General features: G+C 37.9%; 2 protein-coding genes across 2 annotated transcripts; one reads left to right on the top strand and one right to left on the bottom strand.

Annotated features, from left to right (window-relative positions):
• Positions 1–11,123: 11,123 nt before the first annotated feature.
• Positions 11,124–14,804, top strand: LOC143548560 (E3 ubiquitin-protein ligase WAV3-like). The gene is made up of 2 exons (XM_077039681.1): positions 11,124–11,323; positions 12,782–14,804. Exons 1-2 carry the CDS (start codon positions 11,126–11,128, stop codon positions 14,708–14,710), a joined length of 2,127 nt encoding a protein of 708 aa, XP_076895796.1. The 5' UTR covers positions 11,124–11,125; the 3' UTR covers positions 14,711–14,804.
• Positions 14,805–16,601: 1,797 nt separating this feature from the next.
• LOC143548532 (BTB/POZ domain-containing protein At5g03250-like) lies at positions 16,602–20,513 on the bottom strand. Its single transcript, XM_077039663.1, has 4 exons — positions 20,449–20,513; positions 19,209–19,278; positions 17,857–19,113; positions 16,602–17,322 (listed from the first exon to the last, which is right to left on the bottom strand). Exons 1-4 carry the CDS (start codon positions 20,511–20,513, stop codon positions 16,753–16,755), a joined length of 1,962 nt encoding a protein of 653 aa, XP_076895778.1. The 3' UTR covers positions 16,602–16,752.
• Between the last annotated feature and the right edge of the window lie 1,777 nt (positions 20,514–22,290).

Below are 22,290 nucleotides of genomic sequence, written 5' to 3'. Positions count from 1 at the left end.
GGAAGTTTACAGAAAAAGGCTTCAAAGCTTGTTCTATTTAAAGCTCAAAAAGATCCATAGATCTAAAAAGAGGCTTCCAGATCTGGGCAAGAAGGAAAATCCGTGATTCAAATGATCAGATCTCCGAATCTGTGAATCTGTTATTCAGGATCTCCGAATCTGTGATGGTTTTAAATCTGCTCCGAATCTTCAGATCTGTCCAGATCTGATTTACAGATCTAGGTCTAGATTACAGACCTGGATTTTAGGTCTAAAGTTGCAGATCTGACTCTTAAATTGCAGATCCAGAAGTTACTAGACTTCCGCCGCCATGTACGCACGCCCGGGGGTTCTTACTCCGCAGCCGTGCATGTGCCGCCGCGGAATCCACCATCTGGGTTTTGCGCAAGAGTCCTCCGCCATGCACACGCACTTGCGAGTCACCACTCTATCGCCGTGCATGCGCGCATCAGGCTACGCGCCAAACTTCAAGGTTGGGAATCCTCCTAATATCCAATATGGCTACGCGCCAAATTTCAAGGTTGGGAATCCTCCTAATATCCCATATGGCTACGCGCCAAACTTCAAGGTTGGGAATCCTCCTAATATCCCATATGGCTACGCGCCAAGGTTGGGAATCCTCCTAATATCCCATATGGCTACGCGCCAAACTTCAAGGTTGGGAATCCTCCTAATATCCCATATGGCTACGCGCCAAGGTTGGGAATCCTCCTAATATCCCATATGGCTACGCGCCAAAACTTCAAGGTTGGGAATCCTCCTAATATCCCATATGGCTACGCGCCAAACTTCAAGGTTGGGAATCCTAATATCCCATATGGCTACGCGCCAAGGTTGGGAATCCTCCTAATATCCCATATGGCTACGCGCCAAACTTCAAGGTTGGGAATCCTCCTAATATCCAATATGGCTACGCGCCAAACTTCAAGGTTGGCAATCCTCCTAATATCCCATATGGCTACGCGCCAAACTTCAAGGTTGGGAATCCTCCTAATATCCAATATGGCTACGCGCCAAACTTCAAGGTTGGCAATCCTCCTAATATCCCATATGGCTACGCGCCAAACTTCAAGGTTGGGAATCCTCCTAATATCCCATATGGCTACGCGCCAAGGTTGGGAATCCTCCTAATATCCCATATGGCTACGCGCCAAACTTCAAGGTTGGGAATCCTCCAAATATCCCATATGGCTACGCGCCAAACTTCGAGGTTGGGAATCCTCATAATATCCCATATGGCTACGCGCCAAGGTTGGGAATCCTCCTAATATCCCATATGGCTACGCGCCAAAACTTCAAGGTTGGGAATCCTCCTAATATCCCATATGGCAAGACGCCAAACTTTAAGGTTGGGAATCCTAATATCCCATATGGCTACGCGCCAAGGTTGGGAATCCTCCTAATATCCCATATGGCTACGCGCCAAACTTCAAGGTTGGGAATCCTCCTAATATCCCATATGGCTACGCGCCAAACTTCAAGGTTGGGGATCCTCCTAATATCCCATATGGCTACGCGCCAAACTTCAAGGTTGGGGATCCTCCTAATATCCCATATAGCTACGCGCCAAACTTCAAGGTTGGGAATCCCCCTAATATCCCATATGGCTACGTGCCAAACTGCAAGGTTGGGAATCCTCCTAAGATCCCATATGGCTACACGCCAAACTTAGGGGTTGGGAATCCTCATACCATGTGTTCACGCATCACATATGCTCACGCATATTACACATGCCAAACTGCAAGGTTGGGAATCCTCCTAAGATCCCATATGGCTACACGCCAAACTTAGGGGTTGGGAATCCTCATACCATGTGTTCACGCATCACATATGCTCACGCATATTACACATGCCAAACTGCAAGGTTGGGAATCCTCCTAAGATCCCATATGGCTACACGCCAAACTTAGGGATTGGGAATCCTCATACCATGTGTTCATGCATCACATATGCTCACGCATATTACACATGCTTACGCATCACATGCTCGCACATGTCACAATCTACACGCACGCGCACGCAACATCTGCGCGTGGCGCATAACACAAAACCAAAGTCTACGCGCACGTCCATGCAACATCTGCACGTGGCGCGTGACATAAAGTAGCCCGTAAGTCGCCTCACGCGCAGGCTTTATTATTCACAGCTCATAAGACGCCTCGCGCGCAAGCTGTTATTATTCTTACAGCCCGTAAGTCGCCTCACGCGCAGGCTTTATTATTCACAGCTCATAAGACGCCTCGCGCGCAAGCTGTTATTATTCTTACAGGCCGTAAGTCGCCTCACGCGCAGGCTTTATTATTCACAGCTCATAAGACGCCTTGCGCGCAAGCTGTTATTATTCTTACAGCCCGTAAGTCGCCTCACGCGCAGGCCTTTATTACTCACACAGCTCATAAGACGCCTCGTGCGGAAGCTGTTATTATTCTTACAGCCCGTAAGTCGCCTCACGCGCAGGCTTTATTATTCACAGCTCATAAGACGCCTCGCGCGCAAGCTGTTATTATTCTTACAGCCCGTAAGTCACCTCACGCGCAGGCTTTATTATTCACAGCTCATAAGACGCCTCGCGCGCAAGCTGTTATTATTCTTACAGCCCGTAAGTCGCCTCACGCGCAGGCCTTTATTATTCACAGCTCATAAGACGCCTCTCGCGCGCAAGCTTTATTACTTTCACAGCTCGTAAGTCGCCTCACGCGCCAGCTCAATTATTATTCTCAAAGCTCATAAGACGCCTCTCGCGCGCAGGCTTTTATTATTCTCAGCTCGTAAGACGCCTCTCGCGCGCAGGCTTTATTATTCTTAGCTCGTAAGTCGCCACTCGCGCAGGCTCTATTATTATAGCTCGTAAGCCGCCTCACGCGCCAGCTTCATTATTCTACAAGCTCGTAAGACGCCTCGCGCGCCAGCTTCTTTATTATTCTACAAGCTCGTAAGCCGCCTCACGCGCCAGCTTCATTATTCTACAAGCTCGTAAGTCGCCTCGCGCGTCAGCTTCTTTATTATTTTACAGCTTGTAAGCCGCCTCACGCGCCCGCTTCATTATTCTACAAGCTCGTAAGCCGCCTCACGCGCCAGCTTCATTATTCTACAAGCTCGTAAGTCGCCTCGCGCGCCAGCTTCTTTATTATTACAGCTCGTAAGTCGCCTCGCGCGCCAGCTTCTTTATTATTACAGCTCGTAAGTCGCCATGCGCGCAGGCTCTCATTATTCTACAGGCTCGTAAGTCGCCGCACGCGCCAGTTTTTATTATTATTCTTATAGCTCATAAGACGCCTCTCGCGCGCAAGCTTTATTACTTTCACAGCTCGTAAGTCGCCTCACGCGCCAGCTCAATTATTATTCTCAAAGCTCATAAGACGCCTCTCGCGCGCAGGCTTTTATTATTCTAAGCTCGTAAGACGCCTCTCGCGCGCAGGCATTATTATTATTTTAGCTCGTAAGTCGCTTCTCGCGCCAGCTCCATTATTATTATAACTCGTAAGTCGCTTCTCGCGCCAGCTCCATTATTATTATAGCTCGTAAGTCGCCTCACGCGCGAGCTTCATTATTATTATAGCTTGTAAGTCGCCTCGCGCGCAGGCTTTTATTACAACATGTCACCATCATGAAGAAAACCTCTCAAAACTCAGACAATAAGACAAGGCCAAAGAAAAGGGAAAAAACCGCCTCACACCTTATAAAGTCCAGCGCTCCACCTAGACGCTTGCGCGCCCAGGAGCAACACTGGACTTGGGGGGGGGGGGGGGGGGCTTGTAGGGGTATGGTACTAAAACCCGGTTCTACGACCCTAATTTATTATGTTTTGGGCTTATTTTATTATATGGGCTAATACATTTGTTATTGGGCTGAGGGGGTTTTGTGGAGGTAACCCTAACTGGGCTAGGCCCATTAGGGTACCATGATGGTGGCCATAAGGCTCCCTATATAAGGAGGTCTCCACCTCCTTATCAAAGGTGGGCAAATTCTCAGTAAGAGCCACCACCATATTTTTGTGTCTGTGAACAAGAGATCCTCTGGATTTCTTAGCGGTCACCTCCACACCCCCGAAACCATTTGCAGGTCTCAGCACTGCAGGTCTCAGGCGCAGCCGAGGAAGAAGAAGATCAAGACGTGGTTCGTTCATCTCGAAAATCCGTGGAAGCATCGCCTTGGATCAGGTTAGATTCGTTTCGTGCTTCGACAACACCCAAAGAATACATCAAAACTCCTACAATATACAAATAAAAACACAAAAATGTTAAGCTAAGTCAAAGATAAAAGATTGAAAGCTCTCCAATTCTCCCAAGTTAACGACTTTGTTTTTGTCATGTCCGAATCCAAATGAAACTTAGAACCCTTGTCTCTTCCACGATTTTCCCCAAGTAGGCCGGCATACTTACAAATACCAACTCGTTCCAAGCTCTCAAGAACACCTACGTCACAGTAAGGACTGTAGCTTACACCAAATTTGGTTTCTTCTTTGGCAACCTTGTATATTTAGGCAAATCCAATAAGTATTGTATTCCAAAAACAAATAACGGAAGGGGCAATATACTATCCAGAGAGAATTTGCCATAGTGATTTCTAGGGGTGTGCACGGGTCGGTTTGGGACGGTTTTGAGCCAAACCCATAACCATAACCGATATTTCGGTTAAAGGATAACCATAACTGACCCGTTATGACGGTTTTGGTTAATCGGTTTTGTTGGTTATGGGTCGGTTAACCGTAATCAAAACAATACAATTGGCCTAAAAGTTTGGTATCAATTGTTACAAAAAATGACACGACATAATCTTACAAAGTATATAATCTATAATATTAATACCAAATATTCAAAAAAAGAATGATATTATATAATCGAACAATAAAATTTCAACTTAATTTGATAACAAACTTTGAACCAAAAACTTTAAAATGATATAATCCAACAATATGTTTGGTGGAAGTTAATCCCAAACATATTGTTGGTTAAATAAATGGGTCGGTTCGTTTATGGCGGTTTTGGAATTATCTTTAACCAAAACTGACCCATATTTGGTGGTTTTTAAAAATTCATTAACCGACCCACCGGTTATGTCGGTTATCGGTTAAAATTGGTTCGGTTATATCGGTTATGGTTCGGTGTAACGGTAATGGCGGTTACGTGAGTGATTTCATATACTAACGTAATTCGGTTCATCATATTTAACATCTTGTAGCCAAATCTCGAAACTTTTTACTGAGAACCCTTCTTAAACATCCAACTCCCAAACCCACTAGTATATCCATCTGTCCACCAAGTTAGCCACCAATTTCGCTAACATGTTATTAGACCATCTTTAACATGTTAAGGTGGTCTAAATCATGGGGAGGGTCGATGTAGTAGCCCGTGTTTGGCCTATTTAGGAGAACGGACAAGTATGGAACATGTTGGGTTGGTTTTTCATTAGTCTAAAACTTATACACACATACATACGAGGATGATGAAATGAAATGGGATTCGTCTAATAAACGTATAAAACAATCTAGGCATTCGATCAAACTGATTTAATAGATAAGATCGTCACAGAGACAATTTCACTCTATGCGTTACTCTTTTCATTTAATGTTGATTTCGTCAATTCAATAATAAGAATAATAATAATAATAACATCTTGGATCAGAGATGTTTTAGGGGCTCTCTCACTTATGTTTCTAAAGAAGATTATGATAGGGGTTAAACTTGGATGTTAGGGCATCAAACGGTCGCATCCAAGTAAATGAATTGGGTTTTTATTAAAGGTTAATTACTTCGAGCGGCACACACTCTAAATTCGAATTCTGCATTCCTATAAATTCATACACAAAGGCAACATGGAATTGACTTGCTCATGGAGTGGTATTTTGTCCTCACCTATGCTTAACAAGTCGAATCTTCTCCCGTTGTTAGGTGTTAACTCGAATCCTAAATGGCATACCAAGGTTTGAGTGAGCCTTGTTTATTCACGACAATTTGGAGGACGACTTTAGTGTTTAGAAAGGATATTGTCATATTGATAGTTGAAGATGACAAACGAGAACAAATTTTCTTCCTTTAACTTGATTAAAGACAGGCGAAGATGAATAGTCTAACTCAGTCAGCCTAATGATGCTCGATTTCTTTTTTAAATGTAACGTGTACAGACTTTGTTAATGTCTAGCTAGATTTTTTTTTTTTTTATGTTTTTCCCATTCTTAAAAATAAAAGCAAAATAATTGCTTGAATAAAACAGCCTAAAGATGAGTTTGGATTATTAAGTTTGTTTTATCTCAATGTTTTGTTATCAAATGTGTTATTTAAGATAAAAAAAAATAGCTTAAATGATCAAAGTATATGAATAGAGTACACTTTTTAAAAGATTAACACCATTGGCTATACAAAAGAAAGAAAAAGGTGGGGTAATTGAGTATTTGAGGAAGTCAAAAGTCAATATGAAGAGAGAGATAGAGAGGTGTGTGATTTGGGAGTTCTCTTTTTATATAATGCGAACAGAAAATAATTAACCCAAGAGCATTCGCATTCAATTAATCAAAAAAGATGAGTAAAGTTGTTATAATATAGTTAGTGATTTAGGATGTTGTGAGTGAATAACAGATAAATGCAGTGATTATTTTGTATATTTGAAAAGTTACTGTTTACATCATATAATTTTTTAATATATTTTAAAAATGGTTGTGAATGAAGTAAAAATAAATGGTAATCATAAATGTATAAAAAAAGTATTATTTAATTGTAAGAAAAGAGAAAATATAATGACTTTTAGTGTCATTTTAGATTTGGAGATATGGAATTGGATGCGAATGCTCTAACACATTGTAACATCCCGAAATTTCCAAGTAATATTAATTATATTACTTAATAATAGAGAGAAAGTTTACCCGGGTTATCAGGAAATAAATAATAGAATAGGAGTTGGTATGGGTCGGGCTAGTGTTGGGTAATGGATGTGGGTTGTGGACTTGGATTAATTAGGATGGGTTAAATGAGAATGGGCCTTAGGTCCATGGGATCTCAGAGATATAAATACCCTAACACCCCAAAATATCTTCATTCTATCTTTATCCAAGCACACTCCACACACACATACACTAACTTCGCCGGAACCGGGCCGAGCCAAGGGAAGAATCGGACTGATCCGAGAGTGAGAGAGGGCGACTAGTTGCGTTAACAAGTTAAAGGAGATCCAAACAAGCCCAAAAAGGTATGATTCTTGATATTTGAAGTTTAAAGATCCGAGCTTTTAGTGTATAAACGACCAAAAATGGTCGGGAAGTGTAGTGGGTGGTATTGAACCTTAACAAGGGTGTTAAAATCGCCCGAAATGTTGATCAGAAACCGAAACAGCGGACATCTGGGCAACTTCGCCTTCATCTGGGCAACTTCGCCTTCAAGCGATGAACTTCGCCTGCAAGCTAAGTTCGCCTGATGAACTTCGCCTGCAAGCTAAGTTCGCCTGTTGACAAGTTCGCCTGGGGTTTAAGTTCGCCTGATGACAAGTTCGCCTGAGGTTTAAGTTCGCCTGATGATAAGTTCGCCTGAGGTTTAACTTCGCCTAAAGCTAAGTTCGCCTGAGGTTTAACTTCGCCTAAAGCCAAGTTCGCCCGAGGGTTAACTTCGCCTGAAGCCAAGTTTGATTAGAAAATAAATTATCAAGCGATAAGTTAAAGTAAGCTAATACTAGACCACCAGATTAGATCAGGCGAGTATTGATACGTGTAACTTGTACAGTCAGCCGAGCTCAGTTAAGGAAGGGATTTACAGCTATCAGAAAAAGAAGCAGAATTCAGGTGAGTTTCTAGCCCCATTTATGTGTTACGTTTTCGGGGCTGTGTGCATACTCAATATGTTTGTTAATACACTTATCCTAAGAGATAAGTGTATGCCTTATATGGATAATGTGAAAGATATGAATGATTGCTTGATGGTACGTGAACGATCTTCGGATATTGCACGTACGGTCAGGTTGCAGCGTTAAGAATAAGGTAAGTATGTTATGTAGGTTTATGTGTATGAATATGATAGAGATAGTAGAAGAAAGAAATGATACGTATGGTTGTATGGTTACGAAGAGGGTATCGAGCCCTAGTAATACTCGAGGAATGTAGGGCGTAATGCTCTTTATAACGTAAGATATGAAAGTAAGATAATACAAAAGAAAGTAAGGAAGTATGAACGAAAGGATATAATTTTATGTGTATGCCGTGTATGGTATATGTGATCGATATGAATGATTGCTTGACGGTACGCGAACGATCTTCGGATATTGCACGTATCGTCAAGGGAAGTAACTAGCTCCTTACATGGATATTAAATAATAAAGTATAGTGTTCCTTTTATGGAAGGTATAGTGTTCCTTCTATGGAAAGTATAGTGTTCCTTTTATGGAATGTATAGTGTTCCTTTTATGGAAGGTATTGTGTTCCTTTTATGGATAGTAAAGTGTTCCTTCTATGGATAGTATAGTGTTCCTCCTATGGAAAGCATATATATGGTAGGGTAATGGTAATGGTTCTTTTAATAGATATTACGTGACGATCCTCCTATGGATATTTATACAAGGTTAAGGTAGTAATATGTGTCTTCGGATACGGGAAGTAATATATGAGAATAGATTGTATGTTGCCTGATTAACTAGAACTCACTCAGCGTAGCTGACTTTTAGTATGCACGCAGGTGAGCTGATTATAGAGTTAGCATTAGGTTGACACACGGCATGGATTGAACGGCTGGCATCTGAAGAAAGAAGTAAAGATGTTTCAAATATAAAGTTTTGTGTTATGGTATCAAAGAAAAGATTTAATGTTTTGTAACAAATGATTGATGTTTTATATTCCGCGAAAAGTTTTAATAAACTCTGATTTGAAGGACTGTGTTTATGAGTAAATCCGACGCTAAAGTAGGGTCACCGGGTTCGGGGCCTTACACACATATTTTTATAATATGTTATATTTTTCTTGAGGTGATTTATACGAAAAATAATATTTTGCATGTCCATTCTTAAAAACCATCGTATTCAAAATTATCTATTCTTGTAATCATTTAAAATACATGAAATCTTTTGATATCGTTTGGGAGCAAATAATATCATGGTGTAAACAGTGGCGAAACTTTGACGAAAACACTGGGTTGCCAGACACATTACGTATCAAAGTTTACATAAACCAGAGAGATCAAACTCAAAATTTTTAAACGAAAACGAGTAAATTCATAATACGTATATTCAATCAATAGTGTTTTCCTTAAAAAAAAAACAAAAAAAAACAATTTAATCTCATAATAGCATTCACTATACAGTATCTTGTCCTCTAGTATTAAATTTCCGTGGACAAAATTAGAAGGGTGCTACTGTTCACTATTTAATGAACTTAACATCTACACATGTTTCTTGTAGCTTCTATGTCTCTAAAAAAAATCATATATTTTTTCTTACATATTCAACTAAAAAATATTTTTTTATATTTTTATTATTGTTTATTATTTTTCCTTTACTCATAACCACTTTTAAATATATTAAAAAATAAACAAAGAATGCCATGATGAACAGTGTTTCTCCAAGTTTACTCATATTTTTAAAATTTTATCTCTCATTCACTCAGAACATTTTACAACCCTCTAAAAAAATTTAGATCTATCTCTTACATCATAATAAAGAAGTTATTGTGAATGCTCTAAAATATAAAAATATTTTCACAATATATTTTGTACGCGTAATCATAATAACATAACACAAGAGTTGTGCTTTAAGCATTATATTTGTAGTTAGGAGCTTAGAGTCCAATGACATGAGTTGATAGCTAAGTTTGAGATTTTAAGGTCTAATATTCGAAACATAAACCTTTAGTGATAGGTTTTCTTTCTCGATGGTGTTATTATGTGAGTTAAGTTTCGTCAAAATAGGTATGGACAGCTGACATCATGTCACATAAACACTCACTCAAGTATTGGGGGTAATTAATATGTAGTTTACTTCTTTTTTTATTGAACAACCAACTAATGGAAAATTGTCAAGGTACTCCGTACGGTGAGACCCAAATGGCAAAAGGCAACCGCCAACTAGCCCAACCCAACCGTACGGAGTCTTTAAGCCCTCGTAATTATCTTCAGTTCCACAGAAAACCCAACCGCTCTAAGACCCACTTGTTGTAAAAACCTGACGACCTCAGGATCTAACCAGACGGTCTTCCTTCATTGAGCCACTCACGTCGTCTCCCAAAATGCTAACGACATGAATCAAATCTGAATCTTCGTTAAAGAACTCGTTTATCCTACCACCACACCCATTGTATTCATACTTCTTTTACATAAGAGTGGACTGCAGTTTTTGTCTCTTTGGTTTGTCCAAATCTGCGGTTTTAGTCCAATAGTTTCAAATTTACTATTTTCGTCCTTACGGTTTCATTTCACTTGCAACTAAACCCGAGTTCACTAATCCCATTAAGTATGGTCGTTAAACCCATCAGCGTGTCCTTCACGTGAGGGGCAGCTTTGTCCTTTTTTCCCAAAATACACCCCTCTTGCAAATTATGACTGTGGTTTATTTAGGGAGAAAAATGACAATACTGTCCCTCACGTGAAGGACACGCTAATGGGTTTAACGACCAGACTTAACGGGATCAGTGAATTCGGGCTTAATTGCAAGTGAAATGAAACAAAAAAAACAGAAATTACAAATTTAAAACTATTTGACTCAAACCACATATTTAAATAAACCAAATAGCAACTACCTTTTATTAAACATTTAAGAGAGAGAAGAATATAATAGAATAGAACTAGAGGGTATAAAACTGACCACCCTCAGTCACTCACACCACTCACTAAACTCAACACACATCAAAGGTCAACAAAACAGACCACAAAAGGAAACAAACCCAACCCACTTCATCTCTCTCATCAAACACATACACTGAACTCAATTCAATTCAATTCAATTCAATTCAATTCAATTAATGGCCGCCATTAACAGAACCAACCGCAGCTAAATCCACAACCTACCCATCACTCAATTCACCATCTTCAACAACACCCACCTCCTCTTTCTCTCTAAAACCCACCTCGGTTTCCGTGCCACCTTCAATTATTATTATCATTACCATCAATCAATTATCAAAAAATCAAAAACCCAGTTCCAGATCTGTTAAATAATAATGGGTAATAGCAAATGGAGGAAGGTTAAGATGGCTTTAGCTTCTAATTTGTGTGTTTACGTCCCCACGGCGGATTCCGACGACTCTCCGCCGCATTCCGACGGGTTTTCCGACGCTGCGTTGTTGTCTCCGGCGCCGGTGACTCGGCCGGCGTCGCCTAGCTTACGGCTGTCCAAAAGCTTCAATAGATCTTCAAAGGTTTAATTTTTATTAAAGATTGCATTTTTATTTTGACTGTTAATGGAATCTTGGATTTGTTTTTCTTTTTGTTTTTTTCTTTGTTTTGCTGCTTGAAAAGTGGAGAATAATATTAAGTCAAATTAGCTTCCCAAAGATGAGTATTTTTATTATTATTATTATTATATTTTTTTTTAATTTGTAAAATTAGTTTTATAGGTCAGATATATATATATATATATATATATATTTTGTAAAATTAGGTTTATGGGTCAGATTTTATAACTTTCATTAAGGTTTTCTTGAATTTTTTGTAAAATTAGTTTTATGGGTCAGATTTTATGACTTTCATTAAGGTTTTCTTGAATTTTGCTCTGGATTTTTTAAACAATTTTGCATGTTTGACTATCAGTGGAGTCAACACATTTAGTTTGTGATTTGCTTGTGATTATGACAGATAAATATCCTTTTTTTAAATGGACCCATAAAACCCTAGTATTTCTAGTTTGATTGCATCTGTTTATGTATGCAAATTTTTGGTTGATTTACTTCAAAGTTGTATTTTTTTTATATTTATAATTATTTTAAGGTATTAAACTTGTGATATGCAGATATGATAATATATGACATTCTAAGGTTTTATGCTTGATGAAAATACTGATTTAGTAACTATTTAAAAAATCTGTTATGATTATGTAAATTTTTTATATAATTTACTTAAAAATTATTAATTTTTGGTTGTTATGTAATTATTTAAAGGTTTTAAGCTTGTGGTATGCAGATTTGGTAACAGATGACATTCAAAGGTTTATGCTTGATGAAAATATTGATTTAGTAACTATTCATGCTTTAGATTCCTTTTCACTGGATGTTGATATGATCTCTTTTCAAGAAAAGTATAGATTTAAGAGTTTTTGATGGCCTCATTTGTTGACTATCTAAATCTAGGTCTTGTAAGCTTGATAATTTAAAAGATAAATCAAGAAAAAAGACGAAAGAAAATCCGAAAACAAGAAAACATTTGTCATAACCTCTCACGATGAACTTTTTCTTGGTTTAGGGTTTTAGTTATTGTTTGTTATCAGTGTTGTTGTTTTGTATCTTGTCTTGTAGCTTTGTGTATGAGAATCTTGTTTTGACTTTCATATTGATATGAATTTGTTTGATTTTGGGATAAATTGATAGCTACTTTAATTTATTAAAAAGTTTTGTAATTTGTAAAGTATTAACACAAAGAGAATATCTTGATAAAACATGATCAAACTAATATTAAGGCTTTAAATTAACAAGTACATGAAATTTGACTTTTGAACGTCAAAATATGAAGGCTTTATGCTGCTTTTTTAAACAGTGTTTAAAGTTTAAAATTTTTCGTCTTTTTGTGAATTATGTGATCTCATCTTTATGATATGGTTCAATTATCATACTTTTTTAAAAAGAATGATTACATTTTCTTATATATTTTTTTTGTTATGACAGAAGACGTGCACGATATGTTTAGCTTCAATGAAACGCGGTGAAGGTCAAGCTATTTTCACAGCCGAATGTTCACATTCGTTCCATTTCCAATGCATCGCTTCAAACGTAAAACACGGTAACAGAATCTGCCCGGTTTGCAGAGCAAAATGGAAAGAAGTCCCATTGCAGGGTCCCACTAATCCGGGCCCACCATTAGGAAGAACAAGAATAAACCCTGTAAACTGGTCAAACGACAATCCGGTTTTGCTCCGCCCAATACCGCCTCGTCCAAACAGCCCCCGCCATGCTTCCGCCCCAGTTTTCCCGGCCCCCGAACCAACCGTCTTTAACGATGACGAACCGCTAGACCTTAAACTTACAAACCGAACCACGTTAGAAAACTCTAATCTGAAACGGGTATCAGTCAAAACATACACCGAGGTTCCAGCGGTCCCACGGTTCAGTGCTTCTGATGATTTCACAGTTTTGATCCATTTAAAAGCGCCAGCTTCCGTGTCAGGGGTTAAGTCTAGTAACACGAACCAAGGTCCGACTTTTAGCCAAGTTAACCACACCTCACGAGCCCCGGTTGATCTAGTTACGGTTCTTGATACAAGTGGTAGTATGGCTGGTACAAAGCTAGCTCTTTTAAAGCGGGCCATGGGTTTTGTAATTCAAAATCTTGGACCGGCCGACAGGCTGGCGGTGATTGCGTTTTCCTCCACTGCCCGCCGCCTCTTTCCCCTTCGGAAAATGTCAGATACCGGGAAGCAACATGCTCTCCAAGCGGTCAACTCTTTGATGGCTAATGGCGGGACTAATATTGCTGAAGGTTTAAGAAAAGGTGCTAAAGTGATGGAGGATCGAAGAGAGAATAACCCGGTCGGGAGTATAATATTATTATCAGATGGACAAGACACGTATACCGTGAATGGAAGTTCAAATTCAGGTGGCAGGAAAAATCAGTTAAATTATGAGTTACTCGTTCCTCAGTCTATTCACGGTGGTGACGGGAGCCCGGGAATGAAAATACCGGTCCATGCTTTCGGGTTTGGGACGGATCACGACGCGTCTTCAATGCACACGATTTCAGAGATTTCGGGTGGGACGTTTTCGTTTATTGAAACCGAAGGTGTGATTCAAGATGCGTTTGCACAGTGTATCGGTGGGCTTTTGAGTGTTGTGGTCAAAGATGCTCGGGTGGTTCTCGAGAGTGTGAACCCTGATGTTGTTATTAGGTCGTTAAAGGCGGGTAGTTACAAGAATCAGTTGATGGCGGATGGTAAATCGGGCTGCATTGATGTGGGAGATTTGTATGCTGATGAGGAAAGAGATTTTCTTGTTTCGGTCAATGTCCCGAAAGAGTTGGCTTTTAACGAGACTTGTTTGTTGAAAGTGAGGTGTCATTACACTGATCCTTTGACTAAGGAGACGGTCAACTTAGACAGCGTGGATGTCGGGATCAAAAGATCTGAAAGTCTCGGTCAAGAAGTTGTATCGGTTGAAGTCGATAGACAAAAGAACAGGTTACAAGCAGCAGAAGCCATGGTACAAGCGAGAACAGCAGCGGAAGAAGGTGATCTGGCACAAGCCATCTCCACCCTCGAGAATTGCAGACGGGTCCTATCCAAAACAGTCTCGGCCAAGTCAGGTGATCGGTTATGTGCTGCACTCGACGCTGAGCTCAAGGAAATGCAAGAACGGATGGCTAGCCGACACATGTACGAAGCATCAGGAAGGGCTTACATATTATCAGGGCTAAGCTCACACTCATGGCAACGAGCCACAGCTCGTGGAGACTCAACCGATGGTTCAAGCCTGGTGCAAGCGTACCAAACCCCGTCGATGGTTGAGATGCTGACTCGATCTCAAGCTTCTCTTTTGGGCAGCCCTTCGGTGCAAAGACCGGTCCGTCCTATTTGGTCGTTTGCGTCACCAAAACCGAGGTAAAGGTGATATAAAGTTTCTGGGGATAGGAAGCGCGATTTTGGGTGTCGATAATTTTCGTGCTTTAGATGTGTAAAGCAATAAAAGGGGTAAGATTTGGGGGTATAAAAATGGTGAAAGTGGTGAAGATAAGGGGGTCTAGGGTTTTTCTTGATTTTGTTTTTGTGGGTTAAATGTTCTTGTGTAATTTTTGGGGGTGATGTACATAAGGAGAAATGGTTATTTTTCTTCTTTTTTTTTTGGGTATAAGCTTTGTAATTGTGGGGGGGTTAATTGTGGGTGAATGGTTTGGTTGGTTCTATTATTATGACATAAAAAATATTAAGACACTTATGGTCTATGTTTTTATGTTTTCATTGTCTTATACTTGGTTGGTGTATGATATAATGCATATGATACAAGGTGCATGACAAGAATGTAGTGGTAGGGTTTAATAATATTTGTAGCTTTTGATAACCTTGCATGAATAATGGAAAGTGAATTTGATTGATTTAGAAGATGAGGATGTGGATGATGAAAGAGTTGTTCACCTTTGATCAAACATGGGTGGCCCATACCACAATGGTGTACCATCATAATCATGCCCACCTTTTGATGGTGGTATGTGGTTTTTACACTCTGCTTTGCACATTACATTTCACTTCTGTGAAAGTTGTATAAAACATTAGGATAATATTATGGTGATGCAATCTTAGAACATAGAACATCTAATGCTATACAAGCCTTAATAGAATATTATTCTTTGTGATACACTAGGCATGATCATCTCAACCTGTTATCTGTGGTAATCTATAAAAAATAAGTTTTTTAATAATTTAGTGTAGGATTAACAATATATATAATGCAACATTATGCTAAAATAAGTTGGTACAAACATTAGTTAAGTGCTTATTTTGGGTCTCTACTTCCTCTATCCTCTCTTTATTTCGGTAAAAGCATGCAATGCATTAGATGTGGGCATGCGGGTACCAACTAGTTTTCAGTTTCTCAAAGAAACCGTATCTGGATCTGGAACCGAACCATATCCACCGGAACCGATTCCACCTTTACCCGGTCAAAAACAATACCATAACTGGAACTGGTTCATAAAAATCCTCGGTTTGTCCACCTCTACAATGCATTAAGTCATGTTGCGTTGCCTATGATAAACATAAGAAAGACGTTACGTAAAGCTCGGTAGTTTCAATCACACAGCAATGTATCATACAGAATTAGCGAAAGTAATCAATCGGAGCTATTATCTTTAACTTAACAATTGTTGTAATTACTGTGTTTATAAATATAAAATTGTTTTATGAGGGGAAATTTAACGTACAAATTAAATTAACGTGCTAATTATGAGAATCAAGTAGTGTAATTATATTTACAAGTAGTGTAATTATACTATACTGTAATTACACTACACTATAATTACACTATGTTGTATACTGTTTTATGAGGGAAAAGTTAACGTACAAATTGAATTAATGAGTTAATTATGAGAATCAAGTAGTGTAATTATATTTACAAGTAGTGTAATTACACTATGCTGTAATTACACTATGTTGTATATATAATTACACTACTTGATTTTCACCGTTAGCACGTTAATTTAATTTGTATTTGATCCAACCCCCTCATTTATGTACAATTATTTGATGTATTTTGTTCTTTACTTATTTATATATTTATTTATTATGCATGCCTATTCAAACAAATCAACATTATTAACAAGGTTACAAAATTATATTTTTGTCTAATTCGAAACATTTAAATTGATGTTTGGGAAGAACATTATGACATCCAGGACCAGCAGCTAGGAGGACAACAAAATAACTTTACAGCAACAGTATTATTATCAAACAGTATAACAGTAAAACCAGAAAAAAAAAACAAATGAAATAAATATCATTTTAAGATGGTCCAAAATCAATCTACAACTTAATTACAGCAGCATCAAGTTCAACTAACAACTGCTAATTCCCAGATTTTTCGAGATTCCAATTACGAAAAAATAAAAAAAAAAACTGAAATTTATTTAACCCTCAATCTAATTCCATCTAAACTCACTCAACCAATTCATCATTTTCTTGATCTTCATTCTTTCCTTTCGGGGCGTCTTTTATTCCTTTCGGGACCCTTCGGTCAATGCCCGAACCACAGCCTTCACGAGTCTTTGACTTTGACTTTGACTTTGCCTTTGCCTTTAAACTTAACCCGAGTCCAAACATCTTACACAAACTGCGCCAACTGATCCCTTTAGTCTTCACAAGCTTATTGATCTCTTTCTTCATGGTCAAGCACTCTTTCTCCAGCTCAGACACCCGGCCCCGCATGTCCTCCGCCACAATCCGCCTGTCGGTTTCTCTGGTGGTTAAAAGGTGCATGTTCCCGCTTTCTGGTAGGACCATGCTGCTGCTTAAGTGAGTCTGTGAGTTGTAATTGTCGGAAACGTATAAGCAGCCGGCTACTGACGTACGCAGGCGATGCTGCTCGAAAAAGAGGACTTGGACTATGAACCGGAGCGGGAGTCTCTCGTTTTGGGCTGCGTGAGTGCTGGCTTCTAGTGACAGTTTCTGGCAGTCCATGAGCCTGCAGATTAGTTCCCGGTCTGAATCGGTTAGCCATGGATGTGCCTGCAAACCACGAAAAGGCACGCATCAATGCATCACTTAGTTGTATGACTTTTGAGGTCAAACAACAAAAAGAAGATAAATCTGTTAATATTGTAAAAATGCTATGTATACTAACATTTTGGTTTTATAATTTTGATAAATTCAGTGTTATTTTATAACTCGTGAAACTAAGTGGTTTGACCATCAAAAGTCAGCCATTTCCCGGTAATTGGAAGTAGAACAGAAGAAAATATGTTGTTGACTATTGGAAATTTTGACCCATTTACTTATCAAAGAGTTGATTTCGGTTGTATTTTATCTTCTAACGGTTCAAATAGGTCAAACAAACCGACTAAATCGTTTTAATTAAATCGGTATCATTTTTGAAATAATGTATTATTTTTAAATATATTCATAAAAGAGTCAAAAGCTTTGGAGAAAAACGTTGCGGGTCAACTTAACATAGCCTGCACCAGAAATTGCTCGCTTTTGACCCGAACTCATTTTGACTCGTTACCCAACCCGTTCATATTTCCACCGCTAGTTACATCTTACTTTGAGGTATATATCGACAGCACGGTACATCCCGTCATCCATTGGTCTTGCAAAATCAGGAACAGTAGCAGCCAGAGACTGAAACTTTTCCAGCTTTAAGTTAACATCAGACGCCACCTCAGCAAGGTAATTATCAATAAGATTAGCCACCAATGTCATTGGTGTAAGCGACTGAGACTTCCCGATCAACTCATCATCATCTTCATCATCATTGTCATCGTTATAACTCGACTCGGTAATTTCACTTTCATCCTGTTCCTGCTCTGCAACCATGAAATGATCAAGCATCCTTTGAACACAATCGATCTCATAAAGCGTCTCACTTGAATAGCCCATATTAGGAATAAGTATATCTTCAATGGAAGCTTGATCCAACTGCAGCCCGATCCGTCTTTCCAAATTCCCGATACACAAAGGACTACAATGTAATATCATCGATGTTCTTAGCAGCCGAAGAAGGAGCTTTGTGGGGACCACGTGCTTTTGACCCGGGAGTAAGTCAACTATCTCTTCAAGAAGAATCTTTTGATCCGAATTTGAATACAACGAGTACGAAGACGACAACGAAGAGGAAAGGTTCCCACTTGAAAAGGTTGATTCTCTACCGAGTAAAGGTAGATGCTTTTTAGCATAGAACATGAGGGACCCAGCTATCCGTTCTTGATCAAGATTTCTCGATTCAACGGCCAAGATGAAGCGTCTGTAAAGTGGTAAACTTAGTTTAGAAACATCATCATACCACCAATCTTGATTAGTGGAAGTGGCTTGGATTCCATTCCAGAGGACGGTAGCAAAAGGGTTATCTTTTGGTTCCATTCCATTCCAATTAACCAAATCTTTATCAAAGGTGCAAGCTTTAAGTGCAAGAGAATCGATGCATCTCGAAACAATATCAAGCTTTTCTGCAAAGTCAACCACTTCTTCACATGACTCTAGTGCTTTGAACGTATCGATCCACGTATCAAACACTTCATTGAAAAAGCTTTCGGTGTGATCGATTAGATTTCCTTCACCATATTCTTCAGTCATTTGAAGATATTCGGACGCACATCGAAGAGGGACTATATTGGTTGAGTTGACTTCTAGTTTGACTCCATAACAAAACTTAGCAACAAGCAAAAATATTTTATGCCCTCCTGGTAGATCGTGAAGTGTAGCAAAAGAACATTTTTCATCTGGAAAAATAATCTTTTTTTCATCATCTGAGCAATCGCCAATGAGGTTTTCCAATGTTTTGCTTCTGGATACTAACGGGAACTGCAAGTTATGCCAAACAGGGTGTCCATTCAATATAGTAATAGGATAACTAGTAAAGTGAGTGACTATCGATTTTATAACGAGTATATACATACCTTGTGAAGCTGGAATGAAACATCTCCAACTTGAACGGTAACATCACTAGGAAGTCCAGATGAACAAATCCTGCAAGATTCATTGTAAATTCATATGTAAAGAAATTTGATATCTAAAAAGTTGTTAACACATATAAAACTCCGTTGATCTTCTGAATATGTGCTCGGAAAATTCTATTATATGCCACATTCAAATGAAGAACACAATAGTTACAACTAACAGCGCACGCGTGTATATAAATATTCCATTATGCTCTGAAAGTTTCACCTATTTGACTTTCTAGAGTCAAACAAAGTGTTTTAGGATGAAGCTACATTTGAAATGCATAATTAGTTTAACAACATGCTTATCCTTCATCATCATCATCATCATCGTACTCAGTATATCCCACCAATAGCAATGCTATGGTAGGGTCTGAGGAGGGTAAGATGTAGACAGCCTTACCTCTATCCCATAGGGATAGAGAGGCTGCTTCCGGTGAGACCCCCGGCTCGATAATTTTATTGTTAAAAACTTCATTGTAATTACCATAATTTTATTAACAACACGAGAAACCCATGTAAATTTTATGCAAAAAAACACTTGTTTTGACTCTTGACTCCATAATCTTCATTATTCAATCACCAAAATTTTCCAATATTATTAGTCACAAGATACCATCTTTCCCAGTTTTTCTAATTCACTGCACAACAATTTTCAAAGAAACTTATTTCCCACTAACCCCACACACACAGTGGCGAAGATACCCCCCCCCCCCCCCCCTGTTTTCTTGCGCAGCGGTGTAAATTTACATGTTTTCGCCCGAAATTGTTTTTGCATAGTCTACACTTACCCGTTTTCGACTTAAAGTGAACCCGGCCTCCAGCGTTTATGATTATTTTAATACATTTTGAGACCCCCCCCCAAGGAACTCGTACAAGCTTCACCACTGACCCCACATCCAAAAACATGCATAATTGATAATACTAATACATTAACATTCATCAAGAATTTAGACCTAAACCCTCCAAACAAATCAAACTTACAAAATAACTCAAAATGCAAATGTGGATATCAAATATCATCATATCAACACAAACCCACAAACCATTTTCACAATTGGGTCCAAGAAACACAAACCCACAGTAAAAATCGAAACTTTAAAATGTGGGCACCGATCAAAACCCGAATCAAGAAACACCCATAAACCAATTCCCACAAAACCTAGACCGATAACGTAAAAATCGGACAACAACTGACCAGGTTTTAGAGGTCTGATCGAGATGAAAGATGTCAGATTTAGGTCCTAGCTTCATGCAGGCCATCACGGTGGGTGTATAGTATACAGTTACAGACTTACAGTGCAATGCGGATTGAAACTTAAGTAATAAAGGTTTGAATGAATCAAGAATCAAGAAAAGAGTGTGTGTGGGTGATATAAATGATGAAGAATGAGGGGTTAAAGTGTTAAATGTAATGAGTGAAAAGTGATGGTCCCTAGTCTACAGGGTGAAAAATCCAGGGGATCGAAGAATCTGTTCTTGCTGTTGCATGACCATATCAAGCCTACATCTTTGTTACATAAATGGTCCCTTTATTAATATTATGTTACAAGTTTAGTCCTTTCAGAAACCTGGGGTTTTTTGTTTTTTTAGTTTTTAATAGTAGTGGGGTCTTTTTTGTTGGAGGTGTTTTGATTCAGTATGACAAGATGGCTTACTCGGGTATTGTGGGAGTTTCGGAAGTTGTTGAAGAAACCAAATGAGAAATGTTTATTATCATGACGATAATTCAATGGTTGAGTCTCAATGGTAACAAAATATTATTATTATTAGAAAGTTAAATATGGTAAAATGGAAAATGAAAGAGTAAAACAGTTGACCTTTTCATTTAAATCTAGTTTCATCCATTTTTGTTTATGAAATCAACTTTATTTGAAATAATTTGAGAATTATATATATATATATATATATATATATATATATATATATATAGGGGATGATTCATGAGAGAAATGAAATTACTGTGAGAAATGAATATAGGCCACTGATTTTAATTTAGGTTTTAAATGCTTAAAGATAAATGAGGAAAGTATTAATGCATGCTCTCTCTTCAATTAATATAACTTATAAATATAATAGTTATCTATTTAATTAATATAACTAATCAAATTATTATAATTGAAAAATATTAAGAATTCATTTATTTTTATAACTTGTTTTTTTCTCTCTTGAATTTTTATCCTACACAAGTACAATTTATTAATACATTAAAATTTCTTTTTATCCAAAATCAATTTCTTCCAACTCAATATATTAAATCCATCAACACGTATTTACATTGTGATGAATATTACAAAAAACTATCTTACACGTGTTTACATTAAATATCAACAAAAAAGTACACAACCTACACAAAAACATATAACCTACACTTGTTTTAAGAATAAGAAAACATATAACCTATACACGAAAAACATATAACTGACACACAAAATTCAGCATCAATAAACTACACACGCACACGAAAACGTATAACCTACACACAAAAAACATATAACTTACACTCGAAAATTTTATCCTACACATTTAAATACAATTTATTCATACATTAAATATTTTTTCTATCCAAAGCCAATTTCTGCCAACTCAATATATCAATACCCATCAGCACGTAGGTACATTGTGATGAATAATACAAAAACTATCTTACATATGTTAGCATTAAATGTAAATAAAAAATATACAACCTACATAAAACATGTAACATACACTTGTTCTAAGAATAAAAAAACATATTACCTACACAAAAAAAAACATATAACCTACACACATATAGGATTTGTGTATCTTTTTCTAGTTTATATAATTGTTGATGTCGAATTACATATGTAAATTGTATACTTTTTTGTATGTTGTACGTTTTTATTGCTCAAAACAAGTGTAGGTTAAATAATTTTGTGTATGTTGTATATTTATTATTTATATTTAATGAACACATTTGTATGATATTTTTTTATTATTATTCAATTGAAAAAAAAATATATTATGTTTTGATATTTATTAATTAGAGAGGATTTATTTTGGTTATACTAGTTGTATT

The sequence above is a fragment of the Bidens hawaiensis genome, unplaced genomic scaffold (assembly GCF_021521415.1).
Source record: "Bidens hawaiensis isolate Kalapana, Puna unplaced genomic scaffold, B.hawaiensis_p1.1 tig00015194_1, whole genome shotgun sequence".
NCBI lineage: Eukaryota > Viridiplantae > Streptophyta > Magnoliopsida > Asterales > Asteraceae > Bidens > Bidens hawaiensis.
The sequence above is the reverse complement of the archived record's forward strand: the minus strand, read 5'-3'. Positions and strand labels throughout refer to the sequence as shown.